This window comes from Manacus vitellinus, unplaced genomic scaffold, assembly GCF_001715985.3.
Source record: "Manacus vitellinus isolate BGI_N305 unplaced genomic scaffold, ASM171598v3 scaffold_21_pilon, whole genome shotgun sequence".
Classification (NCBI taxonomy): domain Eukaryota; kingdom Metazoa; phylum Chordata; class Aves; order Passeriformes; family Pipridae; genus Manacus; species Manacus vitellinus.
The window spans coordinates 8,840,072-8,863,603 of NW_021939546.1; the positions used below are offsets into that span (position 1 = coordinate 8,840,072).

General features: G+C 40.2%; 1 protein-coding gene across 2 annotated transcripts; it reads right to left on the reverse strand.

Annotated features, from left to right (window-relative positions):
• Positions 1–6,135: 6,135 nt before the first annotated feature.
• Positions 6,136–22,493, reverse strand: SCP2 (sterol carrier protein 2). Of its 2 annotated transcripts, none has more exons than XM_029959678.1 (15): positions 22,423–22,493; positions 21,781–21,852; positions 21,151–21,282; positions 20,538–20,602; positions 19,370–19,496; positions 18,429–18,492; positions 18,099–18,185; positions 17,364–17,514; positions 16,720–16,867; positions 15,018–15,125; positions 13,043–13,196; positions 10,362–10,452; positions 9,639–9,768; positions 8,196–8,275; positions 6,136–7,010 (listed from the first exon to the last, which is right to left on the reverse strand). In XM_029959678.1, exons 1-15 carry the CDS (start codon positions 22,436–22,438, stop codon positions 6,915–6,917), a joined length of 1,521 nt encoding a protein of 506 aa, XP_029815538.1. In that variant the 5' UTR covers positions 22,439–22,493; the 3' UTR covers positions 6,136–6,914. The 2 variants fall into 2 exon arrangements, with proteins under 2 accessions (XP_029815538.1, XP_029815537.1); XM_029959677.1 differs by having other exon boundaries at positions 10,362–10,455.
• Positions 22,494–23,532: the final 1,039 nt, after the last annotated feature.

The window sequence follows — 23,532 nt, forward strand, 5'->3', positions numbered from 1 at the left end:
CAGAATCCATACAGTACCTCCACAGAACCTGCAGGGGATCTGTCCTCACCAACAACACAATCTTCTTGCTGAATTCCAAAAAAGGGACACTGATTCTTTCCTCTCCACTCCAGCTGAACTAAAGCAATTAAGTTATTTCCTCCCTCTCTTCATCCAGGCTTATATCAACTGGAACCGATCCCCCTCTGTGCCACGTGGAAGTTTCAAAAGTTAAGAGTGGGAAGTGTGTTTTTACTAAAACAAAAATAAAAACAAACCAAAGCTGACTGCTTTTCCTTAGTGATTCAGAGATGCAGGACACCTTTTCCTGCTACCCTTTCTGTATTACAGTACCCTGAGTCCATACAACAAAATGTAAATAGTTTTTGCAGGGAGGAGAAAAACTCTGCTTATGTTGGGGGCCCACCCCACCTCATCCCAGTCTGCAGAGAGAAAGGAGGAGGAGGAGGAAGGGGATCATCTTGCTCACTACTGATGCCAGAGCAGCCCACAAGGGAGAGGAAGAAAGCAGCATTAGCCTTCCCCAGAAGGGCATTTTTATCTGGATTTTTGTTGTGTAAGTGTAGTAATTAGCTGTCAAGTAGCATATAGAGGTAGTACAGGACATTGTGAAGAGGGGCATTGTGCTTCCTTTGGTGGGGGAACAGAGGCACCCAAGTGTCAGAGCCAGCCCAGGATTATCCATCAGCACAGAGCCAGGACTAGACAGCAGGTATTATCTCACATGCAAAGGTAACACACACTTAACACTGTGCTACAAATTACCTATATGGGCATTTTTTCAAAGCTTTCACTTCTTCCACATCTTATCCTCCTACATCAACGTATCCCAGACTCACAATCTCCCGTCTCCAGGCCCAGTGCTGCATTTCCATCATCCAGCTGGAGTCCAATTTATCTAAAGGCATTCTGACCCACCCCTGAGCCAAAGGCTATGCCCTGCCATGGTACATGGGCTCAGCAGCCACTGTACCTGTCTCTGTTCATTCACTGCAGCCTTCTGGAGCTTCCAGAGCAAAGATTCCCACTGCAAGACCCCCAGCACAGAATCAGCTGCAGGAAACATCTCCAGTCAACTTGAGTCTTTGCATTCTTGCATGTTCCCTGCTGCTGGCTGTGAGTGGTGCCTGCAGCCTGCATGAAGAAACATTTTCAGGTTTAAAATCTGAAGACTCAGTTTAAACTTTGGTACAGTTACTTCTGCAGATCACGGATGGCAGAGAACCAGGTCCTGGGGCACCCAACTGCTGAGGCAGCTGTGACAGGGTGTGCCACAACACAGCCAGTGCTTTTGCAATGGGCCTGGCACACAGGGCTCTGTGCAGGGCCCAACCTCCTGCACTGCCCCAGCAGAGGTCAAGGACAAGCTTTGCCAACCCAAGCTCTTAGATTTCAAAGATACTCCTGCAGACCTCAGCATCAGCCACAGGGCCAAGCTGCAGTAGTAGGCAACATACGTGAGACCTGCTCAGCTCTGACTTTGCAACTACTGCCAGTGTCCTAAAGAGATTACAGGCTAAATTTAGATGTGATATGATTAACTCAGGTAACAGACATACAGTCAAACAACAGCATGGCAGAGAACAAAAGGTACAAGCAGCTCTATGTAGAAGAGTGGTTCTACAGGCACCAGCTCACCTGTGATCAGCATGGAGTGAGGCAGGAGGCATTCAGGAGGTGGAAGTTACAAAATGGTCTCTACTCTCATCCTTATTTATCTGCTTAAAACTCTACAGAAATACTGGGGTTGCTGAGGTGACCACTGCTATGTGCTGATATCGTGCCTCTACTTGAAAGGAGAGAAAAAAAGACCATTTAAAATTCTTTTAAGTAACTTGCCGTCATTTGCTTCAAAAAATGAATAATCAAAACACATGGAATAAAAGGGGTTTTGTCTCCAAAGCAGGAAGGGGAGTACTTTTCAAACCTAAGAATGCACAACAGAGCCTGGCTATGAGCCTATTGGCATCTGTGTCCTGATCTCAATGAACTTTAAGATGTCTGTTCTCCCAGAGGATGTTTAAAAAAAATGAAAAATCCATGACTGCTTTTAATCTACCTGAAATATGGGCTACAGACACAGCATATTTCATACTTGTTTTACACTATCCCTGTTCCTTTTAGCCTGCTGCAGCATTAGTAGGATATTTCTGTTCCTGTATGGCAGTATAGAACTAATATTTCCCAGAAAACCCACCCAGGGCCATATAAAACCATCTGCTTTCAAGTTAGCAGTGAATTCTTCTTACAGATACAGGGCACAGAACAGCTCACACTGTCACTTCAACAAATTACGCTGCTGTTTATTTAAGTAATAAAGGCATTTGTTCCAAACAGTCGGGGCTTTTTCCAGCATTTGTTCTCCACATGTGGTTTGCTTCCTCAAGTGTTGATTTTTCGTAGTTAAGGGACTTTTCCCTGCCTTTTATCCAGCAGGCTAATTGCATTCTTACTCTTTTCTGTCTAACGAGAGCTGACAGGCAGCTCAGAGCTCTGTGCAACAGGAAGCCCTGTATTTCCTGTTCCAAGGAGGTAAGAGTTTAATCTGACCTCAGATGAATTGGGCATATGGGAAATGGACAAAACCAGCCTCGTGATTATCGGAATTTTCTTCTGTCGTGAGAGGGAAGATGTAGTCAAGTCTCTTTATCCCATCCTTTTGCAGCCTGAAATGATCTACTGCCCAAAAACCAGCTCTTTAGCCCAGCTGTCACCAGCCATGCTCAGCTGGTCACAACCTCCTCACTCTGAGCAGCTCATCCCTCTGCTCCTCACCAAAGGGATCCCACAATACCATGAACCAGGACTTGCTTTCCACAGGGAAAGCCAGGATGGTGCCCTTTGCCAGACTGTCCATTCCCCTTCTGACACCTGCAGTTCTGACCACCTGTACTAGACATGGATCACACTCCCCAGGGAGTTATTTCCAGGGGTCTGGACAGTCCCACACACTAACCTACAGCTGCAGTCCCTGCTCCCCCCAGGCTGCCTCAGTTGCCCATGGATGTGCCTCATTTATCCAGAGAGCTCTCTTGCAAATATCCCAAATTCAGAATTTTGCAATGAATTCCTATTTGTTATCCTGATCAACACAGAAACTGAGATTTCTTGAAGTAGCACATTTTCTTTTGAAAAGGACTTTCTTCTAATGACTCAAATGTAAGAAAAGCAGCAATCACTCTCTTGATACCATACCCATTTTCAAAAGTGTACTGCTCTGCATTGAACCTATGTGTGATCAGGCAAAGCAGGAGGGCTGGAACACAAAACTCAAGTAAAAGTTTAAAAATAAAATCTGTGCTCCAAAACCAAAACATCCAGTCAAATTCCTGCAAGCCAGATTTGCTGAGTCAGGCATCACTGTGCTCACTGGCTCCAACCCTGACAAACCATTTGCTTCTCCTGCAGCAATGAAACACATTTTATTTTTTTCTTTACAATGAACATTCCTATCTGCAAGAATTAGCACAAATTTTACAGAAGAAAGCAGAGGTAAGATACACCTGCCAACCTGAGAGCACCTCTGGCTGTCAAATGATGATCACATTTATCATGTCTGAGAAAACCCCAAACCAAGAGCTGCAAAGGGTATTCACCAGAGGATTTTAGATGGAGAAAAGGGGCTTGATGCTGCCTGGTCAGCAGAGCATTAGGGAGCAAGAAAGAAAACTTTTGTAACAAGATTTCTAAAATGGTACAAACTTAGGTAATGCTTTGACTTATGCAAAAAATGAGTAACAGAACTTAATAATGGCAAAGACTGTTCTGCACCACAGAGCTTTGCCTATTTCCTCATGATGAACTGGGTAAATTATTTTATCCACTGTGAAATGTATTTTTTCAAAGTTATCATATTCTAAGCCTGCAGAATGTTAATGGAGGATCTGGTGTTTTCAGAAAAAACCACAACCCCCTCACTTCCAGAAAAATCAGAGAACATATTATATTTAAAAATTACTCAGCAACTTACAACACAAAGAAGGTGCTGAAAGTGAAGAAGTAATGCAAGACAAATGTCTAAATAAGACATTAATTGGTAGACGTGGTAAATATGGAACTTCGTCCTTTACTCCATCATCTTAAATCCTGCAGGAGAAACGCAGGACTGACTGATTCTCTCGGTCGCAGACTGTGCTAACCCTGCACTGCTCCCTCTAGCTACTGCTGCTGGGAACTGAGCATCTCATCTGGGATTCTTTCTGTTACAGTCACATTTGCAAGGGCTCAAGCCTGAAAGCCCCGGGCCTGTCCAAACCCAGAGATTTCTCTGACGGCCAAACTTGTATATTCTCTCGCTTGGCAGCAAACAATGTTATTTTTGCACATTTTTTTTCTCTTAGTATTTCTGTGCAACTTTCCCCCCACCCCTCTAAAAAAACTACCTCAATCTGCAATTGAGCACATCTTACTTAAACCGTTATTGGCATGGACTCTTATGATCTATGTTAGCTTATTTATACTTCAAAATTCATTTGCTTCTTTAATTAAACAGAGGCCAAAAATACGCTTGTGCTCAAAATTCTTAAAAAAGGCATGTTCTGAGCTTGCATAACAGACATCTACTCAGAGCTCTTTGGTAGTATCAGTGATTCAAAAGGAGGAACAAACTGTTTTCAGTACAAAATTACTGCTGCAATCCCATAATTCCCCTTTATTTGAACCCAAAGCCAAATGGCAAGAACTTAAAAAAAAAGCAGTGGGTGCATTGACAAATGTTATTTTATTGAGAGCTAACACTGCTTTAATTGGAGACATCACTGTCTACTCCAATCCTTTGGATAAGTCAACAAACAATACCCAAGAGGAAACCTGATTCATATGAACAGACTGTATTTTAAGAAGTTTACAGTGGAGCAAGGCCATCTCTGTCCTATTTAACAGAAAACTAATGCCTTGCAAAAGAAGATGAACAGTGGGGTGACAAATGTTGATTCATCTACATATTAAAGCCCCGGGCTGAGCACAAGAGCTGCAGGCAGGTCTGAAAACCCAGTGCCTGGACCACAAAAGACAGCAGAAATTCAGTATAAATTAAGCATATGGAGCAATAATTAAGAATATTTCAGTTTCACAGGGCAGAAACAAGCACTGAGTCAGCAGGAAAGAAATGATCTTAAGGGATCTAAGAAAACATAATCTTAAAACTAGGAGTGGTCAGAAAAGCAACTGGGGAAAGAAAAATAAAAGCAGAAAATGCCCTTGTATCTAGAAAACTTTTTAACAGGACAATGGGAATGCAGCATACAGGAAGGATACCAGGAGGGCCAAAAGGTCACAAGGGTGTCTCCATGTGACACAGTTAAGGAGAATGTCCTCTTTGAGCTGTGAAGCCCGACGGTGACAGGGCAAGACTATAAACACCAGGAGCCCTCTGAAGCTGTTCATGGTTTCTTCCAGTTAAAAAAAAATCAAAAACCAACAAACCAACACCATCAAACATGAAAAAAACCCATGAACAAAAACCTAAGAGGTATAAAACTGCAATGTAGAAGATAAAGTTTAATTCCACGTGATATGTAGGTACAGAAACTCATGACCCATGTGAAAAAAGTTGTCCAAGGATTCAAAAAGGGACTGGATAAACTCCTGAAAGGCAATCCAGACCTATCAGTTTTGGCTCAAATTTATGAGCTGGGAAAAAAAAAGTACAAAATCACAATCACTGGCAGTTAGGAAAGTACTCCAAGTAAACAGATGTTTGGGCCATCTTAATATTCCTTCTAAGCTATCAACTGTCAGAAATCTAGTGGACTTCAAAGGTTTTTGGTCTCATTCAGTAGAGCCATTCTTACTGCTCAGCACCATGTCACCATTCACTATAGAGAAGCAGAATGATTGGCTTGAATTGGCTCATTTTTATTATCACAGAATATGCTGAGTTGCAAGGGACCCACAAGGATCATCGAGTCCAACTGTGATTTTAGTTAAACCAGGGAAGTGGAAGTTTCAGAAGTTCCTCAGTCATAGCCCATGAGGATGTGAGATGTATCTGCTGGGCTAAGATGTAGTTTATGGACTATCTACTTACAATGCCTGAGGAGGAAACAATGGACACCTGCAGGTGCCCCTTGTGACAACCTGAACAAAACAGTCAGTTCAGCACATTAACATGAAATCCATTTTTATAAATCTGAGCAAGAGACACACAGAAGAACAGGAAAAGTATATTTAATTTTCTATTAAACTTCCAACCAGAAAACATTTGCCCAAAACAGAACTTAAAGCTTTTATGTTACTGACAAGAATTTTGTCATGATCAACACCAGATTTTGTCAGGAGAAAACAGGTAACATGTTGGTTGTACTCCCTCTCTGCTCTCCTGGCACTCGTAATCTGTTTTCAACATTCTAGTTCCTGCTTACTTCTGGATACTTTATTTCTTTTTTAATTCCAAAGTAGTAATAAGAAAAGTATTTTATAGCAAATTCCTAACAGTTATTCTAAAAAAATGTTGCTAGAGATCCCCTTTACAAGACTATTTTAATGTAAGCAGCAGCAAATTCGTTAGAGTGGAAGTCTGAAAGCATCTGTATGACCTGCCATTACAGCTTTTAAAAAATGCAACTCACTCAACTGATATGCCAAACTATTTATAATTTTCCTCACTTCCTTCCCAACTAACGTGAACAACAGAAAGCAGCCTCATTCAACCCTAAGTTTTATAAAATTTTTCATATTGATTAGAACGAAAACTGTCACAAACCCCCACCATATATCATTTGTAAGAGTTAGTGCCTCAAGCTTAGCCATAGAGAAACTGATGGAATTTATGAAGAGAATTAAGGTCTCTAACCACAGAATTTAGGTGAGAGAGGTCCAATCAAACCCAGCCTGCTCCATATTATTGATAATGTCTAATCTCATTCTACATTTTTGTCAAGAACATCAAATACTGACTATTTACTCCACTGAGCTCAAAGTTTAGCTTTGCCTGGCTGAAGCTGTAGATTCTGAAGTTTCATTGCCATGCCCATGTTCCCAGAAATCTTCAATTTGCCTTGAAAGAATGCCTGGAAAGAAAGAAAGAGTCTGTGAAATGCAATGCAACACATTACCCCAAATGCACCCCCCCAGAGAGTTACGGATGCGCGGTTTGATAATTCCAACAGTTCCAGCAGACACCTCACATCCAGGGATAAATGCATTTGCTGGCACTGGATGGTAGAACAGTAAACTGAGGAAGTTGTATTCTTGTATTTGTGACACCTAAACTTGGTATTGCTTGTTTCTTGGATTATCCCAACCCTGGATCTGCACACAGAGCAGGGCACGACACTCCATGTTTTGGTGCTGAGTGTTCATATAAGACAATTGATTAATTCATTTGCAGATCATAAAGTCACAGTGTACAGCAGATGCCACAACTTATTTCTCAATTCAAATCCTTAACTGGTTTTGTTACTGATCAATTCAATTTTGCAAATTTAGTTTGTGAAGCAGATATACAGAAGATTTTGATTTTTCTCCTCCAAACCTTGTAAAAAGGTGAAGCACATGCACTAAAATATCCAAACTGTAGGTGTAAAACTGCAGTTGCTTCTAAATTTTCTACCTGTACATTACAACATTTCTGTAATGTATTTTACCTTCAAACTTCTCCCAGACACACTTCAGTTTGTGAAAATTCTTATTTACCCTGTGATTAGCAGACCAAAAACTTGAAAGAATGTTACCCAGAGCATTTCAAATTTAGAAGGACAGCACATAAACTTACACATCTGCTTTACTCATACACTACGACTGCTTTTGGCAGACATGAGGAATAAAAAAAGCCAAAACCAAACAAAAAACCCCAACTAATCACAGGCATTCAGTGGATTAATCTCAGTTTCTGGTTTTTCGGCATCAAGATCACTCCTTACACTACCGCCAGCATAAAGTGCTCCAGGGGGTCCACATTCCTCCTTTCTTATGGCACACTGCAAACACTGAATTCCCTCTGTTCTCTGCAAACCAAGAACTATTACATCCCCCTTCTGGATTACCTACAGGATAGTGTGTACCTGTTCAGAAGAGCAGAAACTGTCTTTCTTGATTAATCCTATACTGGCCAATTTGTTTAGACAAGGTCAAGAATTGTCATTTTTCAGATCAGACACAGCAGTTTTGGAGCAGGGGATTTATTTAAATAATTTCAATGTAAACACATTCAGAACAAGTCAGTCCTCTTATCATCCCATGTTTGCTGCACTTACTGTCTGAGGATTCATTTTGCCAGTCATGAGTGCCAACAGATCCGTGTCAGCCATTGTGATTGTACAATCTGCCTTCTTATCTGCAAGGGAAGAGTTGACTGTGAAGATTCAAACTTAGAAATAAAACAGTAATAGAAGCTGCAACCCCATGAAGAATCTGTTAATACTACAGGTTAGCAAAATGGTACCTAAGTACATCCAAGAGCCATCATAAAATAACAGCAAGAGACCAACACTGAAGGAAGATGGACCTTTGTGAAAGCAAATTTATTCCTTGAAAAAAAATAATAATATCAGACAGAATGTTGATTGCAAGCATTGACAGTTGCCTTTCAGTTTTATCAAGTTTAAATTTGCTAGTATTAAGATAAATCAGAATAGATGAGTTTTCCCCTGTGACACTCCGAAGATATTCATTACTGACATTCCAGGCATTTCCTGCCCTCTCCTCCAATGGGAACAACATGTGCATTCTAAAAGCACCCATTTGAATTAATTAAAATGCAGAAGTTTTTAGGATCTTCCTACTAAAAATAAGCTGAAAAATTATTTTAATAAGCTCCAATATAAAGTGGTATAGATATACCAAAGGGCTAAAACCTGCACACATCTTTTCCTACACTCATCTTATTGTTAAACTGAAATATTTGATAAACTGTGCATGCAACAGAAAACAGTGCCTTTCTTTTTATAATAACTTAGAGCAATGAATTTCCAAATCAAATCCCCTGTCCTGTTTTTAACTAAAAGGTTTGTGATGCAGGTTCATGGATAGATGAGACTCTGAGGACACACTCTTGTCTTTGTTTTTTTATTTGCCTTACTGGGGTGTGTGACTTCTGACATGAGCCAAGACACCTTCATGACAAGGGCACAAATCCTGTGTTTCTGATACTTTCATGGGGCTCCTCACCACCCCTCAGTCTGTGTCTCATTTATTTCTGTCTTTTTTAAAATGGAACTTGCAGTTTCTGTCAGTTGGTACAGCACTGAAATCAGTGAAGTTTTGTTGCTTAACTACCTGCAGAGAAGTAACCTGACAAGACAGACCAGCTCACCACCTACCAATGTCTCCAATAAACTGAGAAATAAAACAGGTGCAAATTACATTTCTGGCCCAAATTTTAAGAGGTGAGAACAACAAAATCCCCAAGGTTTGAATTTTACTTTTTTATATTTCATTCTGACTCCTGTGAAGTCTATGACAGATCTGCCTGGAGCCTCTAAGAAAATACACAATTATCTCTAGATAGATTCAGAGTAGAAGACATTTAACTCTCGGTCCAAAACATCCTGGATGAAAAGTGTCAACAATAAGAAAAGTTTAAAATTAATTAAGGTAGCTCTACATAACTTTTGCTCATTAAAGCTTAAAAAGAATATGAGTTTATCTCCATTAGTTTTGTGTGTTTTGTACAGCTGACGTAATACAGGAGCACTGACCTGAATCAACTGCCACAGAGCCTTTACCATTTTTCACATCTACTACCCAAGTTGCTTCTTTCCCACCAGGACCATCTTTTATTTTGAAGGCGAAAATTCCACCAATTTTCTTGACAAACTGCTCTCCTTCCTGTAATGACCAGGTGATGTGAAAGTTAGTAATTTACTTCAACATAATTTTCAGATAGTTTGAATTTAACAGAAAGTAATTTAAAAACCTTTACCGTTTGTACTAATATAAAAGTATCCCCCATTAGTCATCCTTTAAACAACCATCCAAAAAATCTAAACAAACAAAAAACTCAAACTATGACTATCTATACTAAAATCTAGATTAAAATCTATTAAACTAAGAAAAATTACCACAGTCCTAGCAGCCTTGTCCTGATGGAAGTCTGACAAAATGTGATTTCTTCCTCTAATCACACTTACAAAGGGAGCACCCAACAACAGACACAAAGTCTCTCGTGTTAGCAAGCTCTTCATGTACAGTCTAAACTTGCCTTCACTGAAATAGCCTTATGCAGGTAGGAACTATGTGAAAAAAGTAATTTAAAATCATGGCACAGGTAGAAAGGTTTCTGGCCCAGCAGAACCAAATTTGTACCATTTGTTTCAATGAGCAGTGCTGAGGAAGTGAGGGATGTTATTTATTCCCATCAAGTTTCACACACATTGTTACCAATTAAAATCCTGTTGTAGGTAAGAGAATAAGTCAAGTACCTCTTGGAGCTTCTTTTCAATCTCTTTGAAGACCAGTTGTGACTTAAATCCGTCCAGAGCTGCGCTGAGCGGCACAGCCGCGATGCGGCCACTGCTGCAACAAAAACCATTAATTTATGAACCTTTAATCACATCTTCAGCATCCTCAAATCATCATGAACAGGCCTAACACCAGCAAGAAACATTTCAGCAACACAGAGCAACTCTGCTATCAAAGTGAAGCTTGCTCTCTCGTGGGCTTGACAGCTTGAATTACAATCACACCAAGTATCAAGTTTGTGTATGAACAGAATATTAATTTTATAATGGAAGTAAATCATTAATATTATTATTCCTGATTCTCTGGAGCAATCATCCTGCATGGCCTGACAGAGCATGAAACCCAACTCTTCATTTCTGCAGGGGCACACAGAGCCAAGCATGGAGATGTCCAAAGAAATGGCAATTCAAGCAGCAGGAAAAACAAGTTTACAGTTATTACCATCTCTTGGCAGCAGAGTCCAAAATTGTGGTCAGGTCTGGTATTACTGAAGTGACAGAATTGCCTAAGAAATGTTGCTGGAGCTTACTGGTGTGGTGCTGACACTGCCCCATGAGTGTGACAGGGTAGCAATAGTGGGCACTGTCATTTGAAGGAGACACATCCAATTTATTAATAAACCAGGGCTGTACTAACAGGATGCAAAATTTGTAAGGTATTAAAAAAAAAACCCAACAAATAAAAAGCAGAACTATTTCAAAAATCCAAATGGATCAAGTGCTGCTGCCATTCACCTGGATGCACATTCCTGTCAGCTCTTGCTAAAGCCACAGGCCAGATCTGGAATCAGTGGTTAGTTCTACCTACATTGCTGTAGCAAACTGGTGTGAAATATCCCCATAAACATGGAATTTCACCACCTTTCCCTTAATTACACAATGCACATCATAAATCAGTTACGTAAGAGGTGTCTGAAGAGATCAGGCTCTTCCATTCCAAAGTTTGATATACATTAGTGCAACTCCATGTCAGGGATCTCCCACACAGAGCCTTTGGGGAACTAAAGGATTTTAAGCCTCTCCAGTGTAAGATGAAATAAGCACTGCTAAGGTTTCTCTGCTTTGAGTTGTACCTAACAAAGTATTTTAAAAATTTTCAACACCAATGAGAGTGACCTGAGCTGTAGTAAATTAGACTTCATTTCTTCAGGAGAAACATTATATCTACATGCAAAGCTCTTCCTAACATGAAGGTACTACACTTCTAGCAGTACCTCAAGGTTAAGGATATAAAAATAGCAACAGTTTCTCTGTCCCATAAAGTTACAGTATTTTAAAAGACAAAGCTCAAAGCAGTGGAAAATAGTACATTCCTGTCAGTCCTTCTCCCTCTGATTTAAAACTGCCCCAACACCCACTGCCCAGTTCTATGAGCAACTCTGAAGAGAAGCTGTGAGAAAACATTCTTCCTCTATCACACCTATTTTCTCACATGGGACAACCTCTTAGAGATCACAGAAGTGATTGGATTATCACTCCTGACTCTGTACTACAAAAAATACTGCTGCAGCCCTTCCAAGCTTCTCTTGTCACCTCTTCCAGATTATATCATCACCTCCAGGATCTGCTCAGGTTTGGCTAAAATAGACATTAGAAATATGAGTTGGGAGGGAGGGAAATATTTATTACTGTAAGGCCAGTTGATAAATTTTGCTCTTCACAGGTTTTTAGAGCAAATATGAAGTATTGGCATCAACCTTTAAAAGCCTTTAAGTCCCACAAAGAGCAGCTCCATCTTTCTGAGCAAAGTTGAAAGTGAAAATGTAAAGGGAATTGTGTATAAAAAGTCTCTCCTGACACTCTAGTATAATACAAATTTTGTTTTCTCTCCATTCCTGTCCACCTCAGCACAGAACTGTAGCAGAGTGCAGACACCTTTGTAGCACTGTTCTCCTCTCACTCTGAAAAAGGCTACAACTGCAAATTCTGTAGCCAGGACTGGACCACTAACACACCTGAACTGTTCTGAATACTCACAATACCACATGGAACACAGCTAAGAACAATTCTTCGGGAAGCCAAGCTAGTAACAATTTTAGCAGTGGGTATCTCTATTCCCGTGGATGTCTTGCTGTTTTTAGCAGATGCCTACTTTCAATTAATTCATTTTGATGTGGCCCGTTTTGTTCTTGGAAGGGTTGTTTGTTTTGTTTTGCTGACTTTTTTCTCCTCCAAACATTGGACATCTCCTTAGAAACAGTCGCACGACCCATTTTTAGGGACCAGTTTCCTCTTTTCCATGACTCCCAACTCCGAGTGCACGTTGTTTAGCAGACACACTCTTTTCAGTACCTCCCAACTCGCATTATTTCCCAGACTCAGGGCAGTGTGTGAGTTACAGCCTCAGCAACACGGCTGCGGCTACAGAAGAGTTACTGAGCAAGTTTCCAGCGAGAGCAAGTTTAGTTAACAGCGCACTCTCTTCTTCGCGCAGCAGCACCCACAACTCTCACATAACCGAGTTCTGAGGCACAAAGCCACGGGGGCACAGGGTGAGGGGCAGGAATGTCCCCGCAGCAGTTCGCCCTCTCTCACCGTGCGCAGCCCAGAGGAGCAGGGCCGGGCCTGTGAGCGCGCCCCGCGGTGCCCCGTGCCGTGGCGGCCCCGTCCCAGCTGTGTCCCCGCGGGAAGCCCCGTCTCACCTGTGTCCCCGCGGGAAGCCCATGCCGAACAGGGTCACCACCACGGCCCCGCCGAGCCCCAGGTTGTGCTGCAGCGCGACCTTCGCCCCCGGCACCTGCCGCCGCCCCGCCAGGCCGCGCAGCTGCCAGCAGAGCTCCGCGACCTGCGCCAGCCCTGAAACATCGAGCGCAGAGCCGTCAGGGCACTGGGAAAGCTACTTTCCTGCCAACGCGGGGATCTACAGACAGATCTCCTTGGGAGGCACAAAGGGAGGAGAACCCCTTTTCATCGCAGCCCTGACTCTGGGATTACGTTTACCCTATTGTTCCATCAGCTCTTTCTGTAGTTAGAGACCGATTCCACCACATGCAGAATCACAGGATCAATTAGGTTGGAAAAGACCTCTGGGATGATGAGTCCAACCTAAGACCCAACACCACCATGGCAACTAGACCATGGCACTAATGCCACGTCCACTCTTTCCTTGAACACCTCCAGGGACGGAGACTCCATCACCTCCCTGGGCAGCCCATTCCAAAGCCCGATCACCCTTCCTGGGAAGAACGTCTTCCTGATTCCAACCTGAACCTCCCCTGGCACAGCTTGAGGCCACTTCCCCCTGTCCCGTCCCTTGTTCCCTGGGAGCAGAGCCCGACCCCCCTGGCCCCACCCTCCTGTCAGGGAGTTGCAGAGAGCCAGAAGGCCCCCTGAGCCTCCTTTTCTCCAGGCTGAGCCCCCCCAGCTCCCTCAGCCCCTCCTGGTGCTCCAGACCCATTCCCAGCCCCACTGCCCTTCTGCAGACATTTCTCACATATTTCTCCTTCCCTCCATCCCATCCCCTGGACAACTGCACAGCCCATTGGGCAAGGCAGACAAGGAATCTGCATATGTTATGGACTGAATTTAACACATTGCCAACTGAAACATTATGAAGAACATGACTCAAGTCAAGGAATTTTATCATTCCAGCCATAGAATAGGTTTCATTGACACTCTCTCAGCCTCAAGGAGTGAGTGTGCACAGTGGTGCAGCCTGCCCTGGAATGGTTTGGAAATTTAACGACTCTTCCTCCATCCCATGGCAATAGAGAGGCAAAAATACCAGTAACTGCCTCTACATCTGTCACTGGAACTGACAAAAAACTGACTCAAACCCGGCAATGCAACACTCTCATCCTGTTAGACACCCACAGGCTCATTTATCTGCAACCTTTTTTCTCCAAAGTTTCCTAAAAATTCCCCCTGCCCCCGACACCAACTGTGTATTATCTCACTGTTACAGCTGTTTAGATTAAGGTTTGCTGTTTTACAAGGTTTCTTCTTCTCCAGTTTTCTGACAGCTTCTCATTTCCAAACAAGGAAGGTGAATTATCTTCACAAATCCAATCACATTTTATCCAAGAGCCAACTCATTTGGTAACAAGCACAGTATTTTACAGAAACCAAAAAAAACCAAAACCAACAAACAAAAAGGAAAAGCCATGCTGCTGGTAAATGGTGACTAAGTGAGCTTCTGTTGTAAACATCAGATAAATATTTTGACATGCAAGACTTAACAGATATGGCTTCTAGTACAGCTAACAATGGAACAGGCTATTCAGAGGCAGTAAAAGCCTCCAAGATCTCAAATTTAAAGGATGACATAACATAAAAACAGTTACTCAAACCACATCAATCAGAAACTGTACTATTGAGCAATTATTTAGGAAAAAAAACAAGTTTAACTGTTTGCAGATTGCTTTAGTAACACCAAAAAATAAAAAATAAGAACCAAAAATTAAGTCAGTGCTAATGGTCAAATTCACATAGGTTTGAGCAATCCTGTGTGGTGAATCTGCCTTAACACTTGCATTATTTGGAAATGAGAAACTGGAAAGAAGCTCTGGAGCTGATGGTGAGGCTCTCATGTGCCAAGCACCAGTGGGAAGCCCCTGCCTGCTCAAGGGCTGCATCTCCTATTTAAGGGGTGTGACTCAGTGAAGTGTCCTTGCTTACCTGTGGCACCAAGAGGGTGTCCCTTTGAAATCAAGCCACCACTGGGATTAATCACCCATTTTCCTCCGTAAGTATTGTCTCCTCTGTCGATCAGGTCACATGCTCTTCCTATGAAAACAGTATTTATGGAAGAAAAATGGTCTTTGTAAGTGATTTGTCAATTCTGCTGTCACTTACCAGAGATGCTGCACGTCAGGCAAAACCCAGGAAATACTACAGCTCATATTTCACAAAGAGCCAACTGGAATTAGCCCAACTACCTTAGTGAGAATTGCTTATATCACTGGAGAAAGTGGAACAGGGAAGAGAAGTATTTGATACAAAAGTGGGTTTTAATTTGCTGTTGAATTGTTTTGTTGATATACAGTATTTTGATATAACCAAATGGAGCTATAATGGAGCTATTTATTACTTTGCTCATGAAACTGCAGTGATAACTATGTCTTTTGTAAAAGAGTTGTAATTTGTGACCCCCAGTACGTGGGAGGTCAGCACCAAGTTGGACATGAGCCTTTGCCACAAAGGCTGCATTAAGACATTAAGATAGTAAATAAAAGCACTCTTAAGACCAGTGGTCTTAGAATTACACAGCTTTCCAGACTACAGACAGTTCTCCCTTTTAACCAAGCTCTTATTCCTTTATTCTTGTACGAGCTTCTTGGGCCCACATTATTACTTTGAAATCTGAAAAGAATCTGCCATGGTTCCTGTACTTATAACTTACTTCTGCCACTAAGTGAGAACACCAGGTTAGTCTTGCAGAGCTGAACCCACAGTGTGGTTTATGCCCTTTCATTAATCCCTATGCCTAACTGATCTACTGTTGCAAGATGAGTTCCATATCCTATTAAGGTCAGACTGACTAAAGACTGTGAGACCTGCACTGTTAAATTACCATGCACAAGACTTATCAGGCAAATAAGCAATTACCATCACGATTCTTCTGTATCAGTCAAAGAAATGAAGCTAAAGATATTAATGTACCTATTTAAATGATGTCAAAAATGTACCATTTTTGCTGCAGATACCATAAAAATATAGTAAAAATGACAGTCAAAAGCAACCATTCAAAGGCAAATACTTGAAGACCTACAAACACATAAAAAGTCATCTTGGAGTTCCATGAATGTCTCTGTTTTGGTAAGAAAGCTCAGACTCAATATACCATCTAGTGCCACAATATGGTATTTTCTCAAAATCAGCTAAAAACATACTGGAGAAAGATTATGTTAGATGGTAATTTATGCAAAGCAAGAATATGTTTAAAATTTAAATATATCACAAACTGAAGTAGAAGTTCAAAAAGCTCTTCAGCAGAAAATTTTAATGGTTTGACTTACATACACAGAACTAAACTCCACTGCCACTTAACCTGTTGTAAATCCACCCACTTCAATGACATTACACTAATCTGGGCAGATTGTGCATTGTTACCCAGCTGACTTTAGAGGCATGGTCACTACTTGCCAACATCGCTGAGGCAAAGATGTTCCAAAGATCAGTGACTTGCTAAGGCCCTCTATTGGCAATTCTTGTCCAGTTTTTATCCTCTTAAAAGGAAATACCTGGATGGAGATCTTGGGGTAGGTAAGTACATAGCCTTGAAAGAAAGGCATAATACTGAGATCACAAGAGTCCTTAATTTGGGTATTTTTAGTGCTTTACACTTTAATAAAACAATGATGTCCATTGATGCTGTTACCTTCTGGACACAGTCCCAGAGCTTCGTAGGTAAGGAACTCATTAACTGAGAAGCAATCATGAAGTTCAATCACATCAACATCTGTGGGCTTTAGGCCTGCTTGTTCAAAACATTTCTGTGCAGCCTTTTTAGTCATGTCATAGCCAACCTGCCAAAAGAAGGAATTGTATGTTAAAGCAACATTAAAGAAGTACAGCCAGCCATTTCATGTCTACACTTAATTTTAAACATGCTTCTATATATCCTGTCAGTGAAAGTAACCCAGAGGAGGTGGTATTCTGATTTATTTTAATGCATCACATATCAGAGTTTAATATTTGTACAATATGAATTGCATAGAAAGAAATGATACATTCTAAGTCTTATTGCTGGTATGCAAATACTTTCTGGGGAATATCCTCTATTTTCTGGACCTTGCTCACCAGCCACATTGCTCTTTTGTGTGAGTCAGACCAACAGCCTTGCAACAAATCTTCAAACTGTCTTGTTCCCTTTTTCTATCAGCCACTGACTAGGACTGTATTTTAAACCTAAACAGAACATGACTGCAGCAGGAAAAAAAAAAACCAACAAGAAACCATAAACCAAAAACCCCAGAAGAACCATCCCAACGAGTACCAGAGAACAGGGAATTGTAAACCCACCATCTTCATACAACTGTTTTCTTCGAATGTGCTTGGATAATCAGTAGCCATCACCTGGGCTAGAATTTCCACAGCTTTTGGCTGCAACTTATGCCTTTTCACAAACTCCTCATTAGCCAGAATTGCAGCTGCAGCACCATTTGATGTTGGACTGATTGAAAAAAAATAATGATGTCATTATTCTAAATTAGTAACGTAGATCTTCCATAGATTTATCTTTTAATACAAACCAAAAAAACCCAAAGAGGACAAATGAAAAGACATTTTCTTTGGCTGAAACTATAAATTCCAACAGTGTTTACTGGGCACTTGTAGTAATATTTATACCAGACATTTGAAAATCATGACATCAAAATAGAAACGTATCATAAAGGTTTTTCAATTTAGGAAAAATCAAAGCTTCTACTTGGCTATAAACAGATCAAGAGTGTATAGGAAATACTGAAGAGAAAAATCAACACTTAACAGCAATGGCTGCACATGAGTAAAAGATGCAGAATTATGTGAGAACCCCGAAGTATAAAACATATTTCAGCTCATTGTATTGCACTGTGAACAAGTATCCAGTGTTTGGTCGTGACAGAGTTTCCACATTTGTTTTATCTATAAAAAGTTTTCCTTAAAGTCATCTGTAAATTTTAATTTATACGCAAACAGACTTTTATTTAAATAGATGTCCCACCATATTTGTCTGAACATCAAGATTTATTTCACTATACAAAGTCCTCTCCTTACCAACACTGTAAGACAGTCAGGTAATCAAAAATTTTGCGAGATTGCAGAACTTCATCTAATGTGTACTCCTTCTGGAACTGGGAATACCTGAGGACAACACACAGATGCCATCTCAGTTTCAGCACTAGACATACTCAGATCACACTATTAGGCAGTTATAGAGCTGTTTTTACAATGTATAAGGCACTGGACGTAGAATTTATGCTGGGGAAAATTCTCATTCCATAGTAAAGAATATACTCCCTAAAGCATTTCTAAAAATAGTACTTGGTGGTGCATGAATTTTTTTAACAAGGGATGTTCAGTACAGGAGCAGAGCACACAACTCACGGGTTGTTAGTTGAATGGCTGTGATTCTTCCATGCAATTTTTGCAAAGTACTCTGGATTTGTCCCTGGAAGGGGAAAGAAAGCTGTGTTGAAATATTCTGTTTACCCAAACAGTGGTAACGTAACAGTTTAAATATTGTGTCAGAAGCATCTGACCTTTACAAGCATCTTTACAAGAGACTCATTATCATCAAGGCTTTCCTTAGAGCTCAACTTAGGTCTCAAAATTACATAAAGACTACTCAACATGGTTGAGTTTTAGCTAACAGAACAAGCTTCACTTGAATATCTAACAGTTACATAAAAATACAGAAAATAAGTGCATTTTATTTGATGTATTACCATACAACTGAAACTTGAATGCTCATTTTCCTACCAGTGCAAAACAGCTGCAGTGAAATATTAGAGTCTAACATTTTTCCCTATAATAGTCTAAAAATAAGTGCAAGTAAAAGATGCACAACAGTCCATCCTGTTACCTTGGGACCAATTCTCTTACCTGCTGAGAGGGTAAGAAACAGCAGTGTCAGCAGCCTAGTTCAAGGTATTAAATCAAACACCCAACAGCTTTTGCCAAGGAATCCAGTCCCAAGCCCATCCACCCATCCTAAGCACAAGCTAAAAATGCAGGAAGTTATGCAGCCTGATTGTTCACACCTTACACAGACACAGACCATACCATGAGCACAATCACCAGACACTGTATCACAGCCTTAATTCTGTCTCCTGATGGTTTTGTTTGCCTACACATCACCAGCTGTTCTGTAGGGAACTCTTTATCCAAATGTATTCCCTCATGTGTGAGCTGTGGATGCTGCAGTTGCAGCACTTGGGTAAAAGAAAGGATGCTGAATGCTACCATTTCTTAAAAACGAAATACTAATATATTATTTTAAATCAATTCATTAAAAGAAGACAATGAAAAAATGTATTTTAACATACCATATTTCTCCATATGTTCTTTGCCAGCGCTTGCAAACAACTGAGGTGCCACTGGAGCACTTGCTAAGCCGTATTTATTTATCATAATTTCCATGTGTTTGTCCATTGGATTAGTTCTGTCTGAAAACTAAAGAGAACAGAAATAGTTACAAAGAGAAATAGTCACGAAGAAAGTCATAATTTCTTTTTCTCTACAACATCACCACAAAAGTGCCATGGATTTCAAGGAAAATAAAGGTTTTTCTGATCATTTAACAATTTCACTGGACAGTAGGTTACACTTCAGTGACCTGTTTTTAAGCATTCGTAATTTCCCAACTAGGAAAAAGAGTAAATAAGCAGAAAATGCTTAACATTATAACCACTGCACTGATTCAAGGCAAGGATCACTGCTATGTGATTTCTACCACAGTCACTATTTTCAGCAGAGGACATTGGGTATTTTTCCCCTCACTTAAAACCCTATAGTTAATATAGTTTAAAGTTACAAAATTAATTCTATAGTAGTATTTTCAATGAAGCTTAGATGAAACATTGTAGAGCATGTTAAAAGATAACCCTTGCTCATTTTTATCACTTGTTAAATGTAACATTTCTCACCCAAACCTCTTGCACATATTACCAAATTTGGCAGTTCTGTAGTTAAATGACACATGGTCTCTAATACAGTTTGCCATAAGGCAAAATATAAACAAACTCCCACAGACTACTCCAGTAAAAACAAAGAAGAGTCAAGAAGCCCTCAGGTTTTGGGAAAGTGTGTTAACAGGTCAACTGAGTAAGCATCAAGCCAGAAGACTCAAATTATTTCTTTGATTTGCTGTGTCATTTTGAGGAAGACACTTCAATTACTCAAAGCTTCAGTATTCCATCTGGTATTTTCATTGTTCCCTATTAACCCAACCTTTAACATAGTCTTGACAAAATACTAGAAGCAGGACATATGCACAAAATTAATTCTAAAACATTCCATGCAAAATTTGCATGTCAGCTGTCATCAGAATGATAAAACTCATTATAAGTTTCTGTGGATCAAAATAATGGTTTATTTTGTAATCACCTACACCAACATCATGAAGCAACTGGGATAAATGAGAATATGTCTCAGAGAGTGAGGAGGTGTAACTCGCTACAAACACAGAACATATGAAGTGTTTCAGACACTTACACCTGTAGCAAGAGATCCTTTTGCCATCCTCTCAAAGCCAAGTGCCAAAACACAGTCTGCCAAACCTTAAAATAAAATTTGTGGCCATTTAAAGCACAATGTGATTATAATGACACTATGTACTAACAACTATTCAATCACAAGATATGTACACATAAACACCTACCAGCCACCCTTCCTCCTTCCTTTACTTTTGAAAGGGAGTCAAATTAAAGTGGAAATTATATTGATACAAACATATTGATACTCAGGAGTGAGAGATCGCTCCAGGATTTGGGTTTATTTTAACCATTTGCCAGCAATTATCTTAGACAAGCAAGCACTTATGTCTCCACTACAAATACTAGAATAATCATACAGCGTTACTCTAGTTTTCACTACAGAAACATCAGCATTTAAGTGCAAGAAAGTATCAAAGTCCATAAAGGAACTGCAGAAACAGAAGGAAACGCTCATCTATCAGTTCAAAGCAGTCTGTCACAAGGCATTGCTCTTCCCCTCCCTTCCAAAAATGTGTTAGTCAAACACTTGTGTTAACTTCAAGTTAAAAAAAAAAATTAAAAGCTAGAAATAGAGACTATGTGTGACCCAGCTCCAGAGCAAAACAACTCACCTCCTTCTACTAATTGTCTGGCCATGAACAGAGCAGTGGATCCAGTGGCACAGTTGTTGTTGACATTAACAATGGGAATGCCAGTCAGACCCAACCCGTGGTAGATGGCCCTCTGTCCACAGGTGGAGTCACCTTTAGAGAGAAACACAGCATTAAAGTAAGGTACGAACTCAAACTCCACTCACAAAAAGAAATCCTGCCATGTATGTGCAATGCTACCACTTAAACTGTAAACCTGAACTTCTGAACTGTCCCCTTGAGTGTGTCTGCCAGGTATCCACAGCAAAGAACCTCAGAAAAAAGGTGAAACTCATCAGATTTTAAAGACAGAAGTTTGTCCTGCTTCTGTGATAACAGGCTTCTGTGATAAAGGGGCAGAAAGGACTTAGAGGTGCAGCTTGAAAGCTGCTCTAGGTATCACAGCTGACTGACCCTGTTGCCATAATACAGCCATTAAGAGAGAAGCAGGAAGAAAGTAAATGCAAAACTCTCTCTACATAGGTTTCCCCATAATAGAAAGCTTATGGATGGGATTCCCCCATACTTTATCCACACAGATGTGGATAAATTTTATCCACACAGATACCTGCAACTGCCATGGATGTCACATCCCAATCAAACATTACTTACCATAAACATAACCCACACACGCCTGCTTCACTGCTGAGTAAGGAATCCCAGCATCAGCTAAAGCTGCCTGGCCTAAAAAACAGTTACAAGTTGAAAAAAAAAATTAAAATTGAAGGGAAAAAAAAAAAGCAGCTCTCACAACCATAACAAGCAACCCTAGTTGCTGTACTATGTAGTAGTATGTACAATTCCTGCATTCAAACTAGAAAAAGAGAGTCGTACAAATTCATTGTTATATGATGAAATGGTTAATATAGTCTTGTACCTTAATACTCACAAGGACAATTTCACACTGTTTTGAGTTCTGAACAAGTTTGTTTATCAGCAAATTTCATTCAATTGTGTTCCTGCACAAAGGTTGTTCATCCCAATGAAAGTATATTTTGAATACTATAACTAAGTATTAAATTATTTAAGGGCCCAATCCAATTTTAAGCCATCCTCCTGACTTTGGCATTGGAGACAGCGAGGTGGACAGGTCAGTTATGGATTTTGTGAGAGTGGTCTTTTCTTTTTATATATATCTACTTACTGAACAGCATATGTATAATATGTGATTAGACATATGTATAATAAAAATATTAACTGTAAGACTTAAAATAAGCATCAGCAATCAAACAAAATGCTTTATTATTAAATTACCTGCTTCCTTAGCCATTTCGGGATAATCAGCACTGTTCTCATTAGGCTTTGAAAACTGACAAGAGGAAACAAAACAAAAACAAAAAACAAATCACAGTGAGATTTAATACCTTTTTTGCTCAAATTGGTATATTTAAAAGCTTTGTATTTAATTTGGAAGTCAGCTTAAATAATGCAAACAGTCTAATTTAATTGATCCAAAAGTGTGTGCACAAAACCTTTACAATTCCCAAGTGCTACTGCCAAATCCAGATAAAGTAAAAGCACTTTATGGAAGCTGAGGGCCATTTTTGCTCAGTCTTAAAGAAGATCCATGGCTGTGGATATGGACAATAACCCTGTGCAAAGCCTGTAGGTGAGACAGAGAAGAACTGTCATTGTCACTGATTCATCATAATATATGATATCGTAATCTTCACTAAGACCTTGATAAATACTTCCCTTCCCCTTTATTTTGTTCTACTCCTATTTTAACAAGAAAATGCTTGCTTTTTGTACAGAATTTATCATACCTCACCCCTCAGCATTGAAGTAGAGATGGTATTTCTATTTTCTTTGCAGTGATTCATTAGAGTCCACCACAAACACATGTGCTTTGCGTTTTTACATCACTAACAAAAAGTGTCACTGCTAAAAAAAAAGTCTTCATTCTACAAATTATCTGACATTCCCCGTGAGTGTACAAAAGTTAATCTTCTGCCTCCTTGTGCTTTCCTCCCCAACTCCAGTGTTTTGCAACACTGCTGTACTTTCTGTAGTGCCTCCTTCCATTAATTTAGTCTGAGAACCTTCATACTGAAGGTCATAAGAAAAATCAGTCAGCGAGTTGATCATTGTAAAAGTCTGTTCCTTTAGCTTGTGCTCCTCTTTGAAAATCATCAAATCATTTAGGTTGGAAAAGACCTTTAAGATCAAGTCCCACCATTACCCCAGAACTGCCAAATCCACCACTAAATGATGGCCTCAGGTGACTCCACCACTGCCCTGCGCTGCCTCTTCCTGGGCTTGGCAATTTTTATGGGTGAAGAAATTTTACTTAATCCTAATTCTACTCCTAAACCTCTCCTGTGGAAACTTGAAGCCACTTCCTTTTGTCCTGTCACTTGTTAC

Bases quoted from the DNA above. Each gene is read 5' to 3' on its own strand.
- SCP2 (XM_029959677.1), bottom strand. The intron at 20,603-21,150 runs GTGAGTTGTTTT...TTTTATTTTAAG, and splicing joins CAGACAATTAGTAGAAGGAG to GTTTGGCAGACTGTGTTTTG. The intron at 7,011-8,195 runs GTAAGTGCAGCA...CTTTCTTTCCAG, and splicing joins GCAAAATGAATCCTCAGACA to GCATTCTTTCAAGGCAAATT.